Source organism: Olea europaea, chromosome 1 (assembly GCF_002742605.1).
Source record: "Olea europaea var. sylvestris chromosome 1, O_europaea_v1, whole genome shotgun sequence".
NCBI classification, from domain to species: domain Eukaryota; kingdom Viridiplantae; phylum Streptophyta; class Magnoliopsida; order Lamiales; family Oleaceae; genus Olea; species Olea europaea.
The window spans coordinates 16,891,693-16,901,957 of record NC_036237.1 but is presented as its reverse complement, the minus strand read 5'-3'; the positions used below and the strand labels follow the sequence as shown (position 1 = coordinate 16,901,957).

General features: G+C 27.8%; 1 protein-coding gene across 1 annotated transcript; it reads right to left on the bottom strand.

Annotated features, from left to right (window-relative positions):
* Nucleotides 1-445: 445 nt before the first annotated feature.
* On the bottom strand, nucleotides 446-1,273 carry LOC111405122. The gene has a single exon (XM_023033864.1). The coding sequence runs from the start codon at nucleotides 1,271-1,273 to the stop codon at nucleotides 446-448; it is 828 nt and encodes a 275-aa protein (XP_022889632.1).
* Between the last annotated feature and the right edge of the window lie 8,992 nt (nucleotides 1,274-10,265).

Below are 10,265 nucleotides of genomic sequence, written 5' to 3'. Positions count from 1 at the left end.
GTATTGATTGCATGCAACAACTTATACCAAATTACTATGCCAAGCAAAAGTTCAAAATTTTCAAGTTCATATATTGCTAAGGACTCATCTTCACTTGTTGTTTTAGGATCTTCAACAATGTTTGCCAAGTCAAGTAAAACGTCTCTTATTTGTATAGATTGTTCTTTTATAGGCTTGACGCTTTCCAAATGACTTTCCCAACGTGTCTGTGACAATGGCTTAAGTGTTAGATCGTGAACCTTATCTTTAAAAAATTTCCATCGTTTGGGAGAAGAAGAGAACAATGTGCAGATTCGTTGTATCACCCCAAATAAGGACATAGCTTTCGAACAACAATTTGCCATATCACATAATGCTAGATTAAGGCTATGGCAACCACATAGAGTATAGAAAGCTCTAGGATTAATTTCAAGTAACCTTTTTTGTACACCTCTATATCTCCCGCTCATGTTAACTCCATTGTCATACCCTTGTCCCTTATATTATCAATATCAAGCTCAAGATTCTTTAACACATTTTTAAGCTCGATGAAAAGTCCAAATCCTAATGCATCATCCACCTTGAAAAATTCAATCCAATATTCTTGTACCATCGTCGAGTTTATCGAATCATCCACGCATCGTATTACTAGAGACATTTGTTCTCCGTTACTCGCATCTGGAGTACAATCAAGTATGATGGAAAAATATTTTGCATATTTCACTTTTGTGACAGTTGCACTTCTCACCTCGCCTGCCAATTTTTGTATCAATTCATTTTGAATCTTAGGGCCTAGATATGTATACTGAATCTTGCGTGTTTGGGCACATTGAATGTGTTCTTCCATTATTGGATCGAACTCGGCAACCATTTCTATCATTTGCAAAAAAAGTTCGTTGTTCTCAACATAAAGTTGCTCACAATCTCCACGAAATGTCAAAGTATTTTTAGGGAGTCTTTTCACAATAGCAATTATTCTCGTTAACACTTGTCTCCAATGCTCTCTTTCTTTGTTGATAGACAATTGTATGCTTTTATCAATTGTATGTTTTGTTTGAAGCCTATTTTCCAATTCTATCCAACTAATCATGCAACCTATATGCTCTTTAGACACTTCGTGATGTGTAAGACGCCGATGCATATTATGCCAATCATTGTATCCGTCATTACCCAAGTGGCCAATATTTTTATCCATTTTTTCTGTCTTAAATGACTTGCAACAAAAACAGAAGATCTTATCCAAAGAAATTGAATACACGAACCATCTTCTATCAGTTGTCTGCCCATTTGCCATTAACCGCTTATTTGTGATGATTCAAAATGTCTACCTTTATTATCTCTGGGAAAGAAGATGTCATCAACTCTTTTTGGACCCACTTCAACTAAAAAGTCTCTTATCTTTTGATCAATGTGAATGTTCTTCCAATTTCCAGGATTATTAAAATTCAAAGAGAAGCAATTCTCTTGATTTAAATCTTTATGTTGAACATGATTTTCATCATTGTGTTTTGACTCATCCATATTTGCAGGTTCAATAATTTCCTTGTTCTCTTTCTGTTCATCGACATGATCATTATCAATATTATTCTGATTTTGTTGCTCTTCAATCGTTAAATCATCTGATGTTTCTTCCTTCTCTTTTCTTTTCTTGCCATTAAAGTACTTATCCATATCTCCAACTTGGCTTCGAATTAATGCCTCTACTCTTTCCTTCTTCCTTTTTTGAGCTCCCGACTCATATTTAGGAGCCATGGTATTTTATTAAAGCCACTCAACAACAAACACTTACTAAAATTTGAGAGTAAAAGAGGCTCAAGTTAGATTAATTTAAGATTGAAAATTGAAATAGAATTGGAATAAGCCATCATTCACCAAGATGCAACAAATAGACAAATAAATCAATTTGAAATTTTGAATCTCACTCACCCATAACTTTTTATTTGCCAAATATTTTAATGATAACCTTTGATTTTCGACTCAATAAATTCAACTTAATTATTGCTATAAGAATGAAGTTACTTTTAAATTCTACCTCCTCTTTTTTTGTACATATAATCATCATTCATCCACAGTTAACTAATTCAAATGAAGTACATTAATTACGTTTTTTTTCCTTTTTACAACATTCCAACAGTATAACACAGTAAATGGAATAAGGTATTTCTTGCAACCTTCTTTACTTCAATGAGTGAATTAATGCTCTTTAAGACATGTAGAATAGTGTACAAATTCATCACATTAAACTATTTGACCTAAAGTTCTTTGAGACGAATATTTGATAAACAAGTACTCCTCGATGAAACTCTCACTACGACATTTTGCAAGAAAACAAATTGATACATATTAAGTAGTAACAGAAGTAGAATGCCAAGCTTGCCAGAAAGGCCAGTATTTCTGATGGCAAAATAAAGTTGCAAACCAAAACCTCGAAAAGGTAAGAACTACCAAGTGATTCAAAACCAACCACGTAAAAATGCGAAGAGTGATTCAAAACCAACCATGTAAAATGCGAATCCCAACAAAGTGGACTTAAATTTCTTAGGACACTGGTCCTAATTCTATATATTCACAACTAAATTTCACTTCTTTTGAGCTCAGAGCATTAATAAGCCACTTCACACCTTTTAGTTTTCAATAGGCTCATTTACACTCTTTTGAACCAGCAATCCTTCGAAATAGCTAAATTCACATAATACAACAATATCCTAATTTAACATACAGCAAGCACCTAAAGCCAAATTCAGAAATGCATCACTTATATGAATCATCTTTATGACCATTTAAGTGAGACATTGTTTAATAGCTCAATTAATCAAATAAAATTTAATAATGCCAAGTATGCTCCTCATAGCTAAATTGCAAAGCAGATCACATCATTGCACTGGTGACTGGTAAACTAAATTTCTACATTTTGAATATAAAACGTACTAAGAAGTAAGAAATCCTCAACAGCCTCCAACTCTACCCGCAGCAGAAAAGCTGCTTGCACCTTCTCCATTGTTTTCGGCCTCCCCGTTAGACATTTGGCCACTATTGCATCACATACTTCTTTGGCATATCTGAACCCATAAAGGAACGAAACAAAATTCAGCTTTATCGTGTAAAAGGTATATTAAATAGATGAAACTTAAACGAGTACTTTGGGAAAAAAATACCTCCCGGCATCAGCAATTCAGCATCGACAGCTTTTAAGTATGCAATGAGACAATGAGTGCATCCAGAGCCTTCTCTTGAACTGGCACATTCGAATCCACCACTATTTTCTTAAAAAATGACCTAAAAGTTTTTCAAATTTAGAAAAAGCAGATAAAGATCCGGGATCTAAAAATACTGGAGGAGCAATTGGTGACTGCCACAGGAGGATGCTGTCACTCGACTCACTCTATCGTCGCCGATAGGTTTTAGTCTTTTAGAAGTGGTTGAGTCTTGAGTACTTGAGTTGCAAACGTAGTCACGTAAGGAGGACTGGAGGAGCAATTGGTGACTGCAAAACAGCAGAAGACGTAATACTGCACTGTTGAAATTCAATTGTTGAAGTTGGGTTTCTTAAAATAAAAAAAAAAAAGGGCTCCAAGTTTTCATTATGCTCCCTAATATGCTGGGCCTGAGGCAGAGGCCTCTTGGGCCTCTCCTCAGGTCCAGCTCTAGGTAGAAGTGGTGGCAGTCGTGGGGGCTGAATCTGTGATAGTCCAAGTGGCAGGGGTAGCGGCGGTGTAATATTGTTCTCAGCGATCGATGGGAAATTAATATTATTTGCTAGAGTGTAAATATGATTATGAAAGCGAAGGTCGCTATCAGGCTGTAAACAAGATGCTTATGGTAACTATCCACCAATGGTAACGGTGATGGCAGTGGAACTTTTGGTGGTGTGGAGTGTTTGGAAAGACACAAAAAAGAAGCATAAAGGTGGTCACAAATTATTTGGTATTGTTATGGTGGCACGACGGTGGCTATGGCAGCATGGTAGTGGGGATGATAGTAGTGGCAGTGGATGGGATGCAGAGTGGTAGGGTAGTGGTCAAAAATTATTTAGTTGATTATGACCAATGAAATATACAATTGTGATTAATAAATAATGTGTGACCTATGAATTGTTACATTGTGACCAACAATTTGATAATTTGACCTAAAAATAATCTATGACCATTTAATTTGATATTTTGTGATCATGAAATAAGTTTTAACGTATGAAATTTGTGATTTGTGCCCAATTAATAATATGTGACCTATTATTTTAATTTATGATCGAAAAATAAGTTGTAATCTATAAAATTTGTAATTTATGATTGTAACGTTATAATTGTAACTAATATATAAAATGTGACTATATATTATATAACGCTGTGAACTTAATACATTTAATTAATAAATATATTTTTGATTTCATAGGTAAAATTTTATTAATATTCGATTTTTGAAATTTGAAACCTTATTTTTTATTTTGAAATGAGTCATAATTAATCTCTTAATTATGAAATTTTCTCATTACTTATTTTTGCACCTCTAAAATGTAATGTTAATAGCAAGCAATTTATTTTATTTTATTTTTTACAATTTTAAGAATGAAATTAAGAGAGGAGATTAAAGTGACCAAAATATAGAAGGTGATTCAAGATTCCAAATGGGATTTACACATGTAAACATGTTTATTTATTTTTCGATTTTTTCTCATTTTTGTTAAATCTATTTACTTTCTAATTGTATTGGGTCTAAAGTACTTAATGTATAATATATTAAATATCACATCAAGCTAGAAATATTTTTTTGATGTTTCCATCTTTACTATAATTCAATTATTTCAATAATACCCTATTTTCATTTTTCAATATATATTTAATTGTTTCAATAATACCATACTTTTCGTTTTTCAATATGTATTTAATTTATTAATCATTTAAACCACTTTGATAATATTATAATTAAATATTTTGTTAACTAACTAATTAAGACGAGTGGACACTTGATGCTTCGTTACTTTACTTTTCATTTTTTAATATGTATTTAATTTATTTAACCATATTTGACGGATTCATTACCTTTACATTTTCAATATGTATTTAATTTATTTAATCATTTGAACAATATTATCATAAATTATTTTATCAATTATTTAGTAATGATCAATGTATATTTGATAGATTTATTTCATTTGAACAGATAGTAAATGTAAATTTATTTTTAAAAAAAAATGGAACAAAAGATGAATATTTTTAGAATTTTCTTTCAGTTGATTTATTTAATGAAGTTAAGATACAGAAAAGGTAAATGAGAGAATATAATGTGTATCTGTAATAAATAATTTCAAATAATATATTAAATATATTAAGTGAATATGAAGAAATGATGGTAATCGTTGGATGTTAATTCTAATCGAAAGGGCAAACAAAATGGATTATTTTAATTGACTTTATCAACTTTTTAAATTGTTTTCACAAACTAATTTTTATTTCCTCTTTTCCAAAAACTATTTGTCTACTTTGTTGACCTACACTCACATGGGCATGGAACCTCATGTGGGACCCTCGTAAATAAAAAAATTTCAAAAAATGCTCCTCCAATTGTGAGTGTACTATTAAGGTGAGTGTTAATCCTTTTTTGACAACATAGCATGATTCTAAGCAATGGTACTTGCCTCATTTGGTGCATGATCCCCATTTTAGAAGAAAAATTAGCGTGGAGATGGAAACATGATCCCCACCTGCTTGCTTCAATTCTTATTTTAATTATATTTTTAAAATTTTAAATTATTTTCAAAATAATGTCTATATCCTTCCTTATCTCAAAAGAGAGAATGTGAGGTTTACTATTTATTTTTGTCATATAGATTTTCACATTAAACTGGTTTGAAACTGATTTGGCAACAGTAAATTATTCTATTCAATCACAATGTAGCATTTTTTCACACGTCGTTTTCAATGCAATGTCACTTCCACTACAATATTTCTCTATTTTCACATACTACTTCACTTTATGAAAGTCAATAAAATATTAACTTAAAATTTTTGAAGTATAAATATTTAGATATAGTTAGTTTTTTAAATTAAATATTAACAAAAAGATTATACTATCTAGAATGTAAAAAGTTACTTATAAGTAAAAAATCACTTCAACTTATTTAAAAGTAATGAAAAAACTGATAATTGTAAAAGCTACTTATATGTAAAAAAAATAGTAATTCCTCATTCTCTTATAATTACAAAAGTTACTTATAAGTAAAAAATATTAACTTAAAATATTTTAAGTATAAATATTTAAATGTATTTAGTTTTTTAAATTAAATATTAATAAAAAGATTACACTATCTAGAATATAAAAAGTTAATTATAAGTAAAAAAATCAATTCAAGTTATTTAAAAGTAATGAAAAAACTTATAATTGTAAAAGCTACTTATAGGTAAAAAAAAATTAACTTCAACATTTTTAATTAAATGTTTAGATATATGTACTTTTTAAATTAAATATTAATAAAAAAATTTACTACAAATAAAAGTTAAAAAAAAAAGAAAAGAAAAGAAAAAAATATATGTTTGCTCTGGTGAACGGAGCTTGTTTGCTCCGTGCAAGGAGCATTGCTCAAAGTTTTTTTTTTTTTTTTTTAACTTATGTTTTTGTTTTCATTTTCAGGCTTTTTACCGGATATCAAATGAAGTCGAAATATTACATTCTTAATATCATTTTGAAATACTCATGACATAGTATTACAGGTCGTTAATAGTGCGTGAAACGGTCAATCGTAGCAAATGTTACAGGGCGTCAAAATAGACATTTCCAAACTATTATTTCAAAAATTTCGATAACAAGCTAATTTTAAAAAATTCATAGACAATTGTACGGTAGTCGAATCAATAAATCTTCTATATTCTCTCGAAACTCATTTCTAGAACTATATCATAAACACATCGAATGATCTAAATGAATGAATATCGAAAATAGTTAAACGTACATCAAACGTGTGTGTTAAAAAATGCGTATAACTCGTCTTTTTTCTTAAAAAAATCAATTATTTTATTAATGTTTATTATTATTTTTGGACAATTTTCTCAAAAAATTACTTCAAGTTATTTAAAAGTAAAAAAACTTATAATTATAAAAAATACTTATAAGTAAAAATTATTAAATTAAAATTTTAAGTAGATATGTAGATATATTTAATTTTTAAAATATATTTTACACTAACACATTTATCTAAATGAAATTTGCTATTAAAAAAAATAAAATAAAAATCTATCTTTCCAAAACATTGTTCTGTGCATGGAGTCAAACCTGCTTCGTCCACGGAACCGTGCACGGAGTAGGTTTGGCTACGTGCACAAAGCAAATGCTCTAAAACAATTTTTTTTTTTACTTATGTTTTTGTTTTCATTTTTGGGCTCATTACGGATATCAAACGAAGTCAAAATATTATATTCCTAATATCGTTTTGAAATACTCATGACATAGTATTGTATATCTTCAATGGTGCGTGAAACGGCCAATCGTAGAAAATGTTATGGGGCGTCACAATAAGCATTTCCAAACTATTATTCTTTATTTCTAAAATGTAAAAAGTTACTTATAACAAAAAAGATCACTTCAAATTACTTAAAAGTAAAACAAATTTATAATTGTAAAAGCTACTTATAAGTAAAAAAATATTAACTTCAATTTTTTTAAGTATAAATATTTAGATATATTTAGTTTTATAAATTAAATATTAATAAAAATATTATACTATCTAGAATATAAAAAGTTACTTATAAATAAAAAAAGCATTTCAAGTTATTTAAAAGTAATAAAGAACTTATAATTTTAAAAACTATTTATAGATAAAAAAAAATATTAATACCATCTTCTCTTATAATTGCAAAAGCTATTTATAATTAAAACGATATTAACTTATAATTTTTTAAATATAAATATTTAAATATATTTAGTTTTTTAAATTAAATAATAATAAAATAAAAAATTACTTATAAGTAAAAAAACACTTTGGCCCCGTTTGATTGTACGAAATTTTCCATGGAACTTGGAATTCGAATTCCAACTTCCACTTTTGGCCTGTTTGATTGACAAAATTTTCCAGGGAATTGATTTTCCATGAATTTCTAGGTACAACACCTTAAAGCGTGATTTTCCACCTTTTTTTTTCCTAGGGGATAGGTGGTTTTTGGTTTTCCACCTTTTTTTTTATTTTATTTTTTTGCTTTTTTTATTTTTTTTTTTAATTGTTGGCAATGGGAACAAATTTTAGGAATAATTGTAAAAGAGGATATCCCTGAAATTGACAATTTCCACGTAAAACAAAGTCAAACGAACATCAAAAAATACTTTTACTTCAACATTTTCCACGTGAAAAATTTATACAATCAAACACAATAATTTACAATTTCCATCAAAACAATTTCTAGGTAATTCAATTCCTTGGAATTCATTTTCTTTCCATGTAATTTTCCTACTTGTAATCAAACGCACCCTTTAAGTTATTTAAAAGTAATAAAAAACATATAATTATAAAAGCTACTTATAGATAAAAAAAATATTAAGTTCAACATTTTTAAGTAAATATTTAGACATATTTAATTTTTTAAAATTAAATATTAAAAAAATTACTGTAATTAGAAAAAAAACATACACTAACACTCCGTGCACAGAGTGGACTGTCTAGACACTCCATGCAAGTTCTTTTATTTTATTTTTTATTTTTTTTAATTATAGTAAATTTTTTATTAATATTTAATTTTAAAAAACTAAATATATCAAAATAATTATTTAAAAATGTTGACATTTATATTTATTATTTATAAGTAGCTTTTACAATTATAAATTTTTTATTACTTTTAAATAACTTGAAGTGATTTTTTACTTCTAAGTATTTTTTTACATTCTAGATTGTGTAATCTTTTTATTAATATTTAATTTTAAAAAATTAAATATATCTAAATATTTATTTAAAAATCTATGCACAGAGTGAATATTTACTCCGTGCACGGAGCAAAAAAAAAAAATTTGCATTTGGAAATTTTTTCTTATCTATTCATTTTGTAATTTGTTATTTTGATATTATAGGTAATTTTTTGGGGCATTTTTAAGAATGTCCAATTTTAAGTGCACGAGTTAAAAATGTCAACTCATTTGAATTTAGTGACAACTTGTCTATTAAGCCCTTAATGAAAAGTTACATTTTGAAATGGTATTCTCAACATTTTAAATATCGTTCTCGACATTTGATTTTTTTTTATCAATTTGTCACGAATTTTAAGAAGCGACTTCCATGAGAAGCTACATTAAAATAATGTTTTTCGACTTTAATATGTCATTCTCGACATTTGAAGACCGTTTCATTTGTCTAGAATGACATTTCATTTTGAACATGACATTTCTCTACATTTAAAAATATCGTTCTTGACATTTCTGAATCAATGAAAAACATAACATTTATTGTGATTTAACATGTATACCTTTTGAAATAAATATGACAGGTTATGTGTCAAAATTTTATTGGCCAATAACAATATTACAAAAATGTCCATTTTTTTATGAATTTTTTTCTCTTTATTTATGATTGAACTTAATTTTTTCAATTATTTTTTTCTTAGTAAAAGGAGAGTTTTTTTTCTATTTAAAATTTTTTCAATATTAATTTATTCTATTTAAATTTTTTTCAATTTTTTTCTATTGGTGGAGGTGGGAATTCTAGCTTTTTTTATACAAAGCGGACGGTTCATTTTTGTCACATGCGTTTTCACATTCAACTGGTTTGAAATGGGTTTGGTCAAAGTGATTTTCTTATTATATTATTCTTCCTTATCTTACTATTCATTTTTGTCAAATTGATTTTCACATTGAACTGATTTGGCCATTTGAATCTGACACACAATGCTCTTTTCTCCATTTTCTCACGCTATCAACTGTCAACCATATACTATAATTTTATTACGAGTAATATTATTTTAAATAATATTTTATCACACTGTAACTTTTTTTTTATAATTGGTAGAGCAGAAACGACGTCGTTTTCTATTTTACCTGCAACTTACATATTGTGAATCTGACACACAACACTCTTTCTTCATCTTCTCACGCCATCAACTATTGACCATATCCTATAATTTTATTAGTAATAATATTTTTTAAAATAATTTTATACGTAAAAGTTATTCTTTATTTCTAAAATGTAAAAAGTTACTTATAACTAAAAAGACCACTTCAAGTTATTTAAATGTAAAACGAATTTGTAATTGTAAAAGCTACTTATAGGTAAAAAAAATATTAACTTAAAATTTTTTTAAGTATAAATATTTAGATAT

Coding starts and splice junctions, on each gene's coding strand:
- LOC111405122 (XM_023033864.1), bottom strand. CDS start 1,273: ATGGCAAATGGGCAGACAACTGATAGAAGATGGTTCGTGTATTCAATT.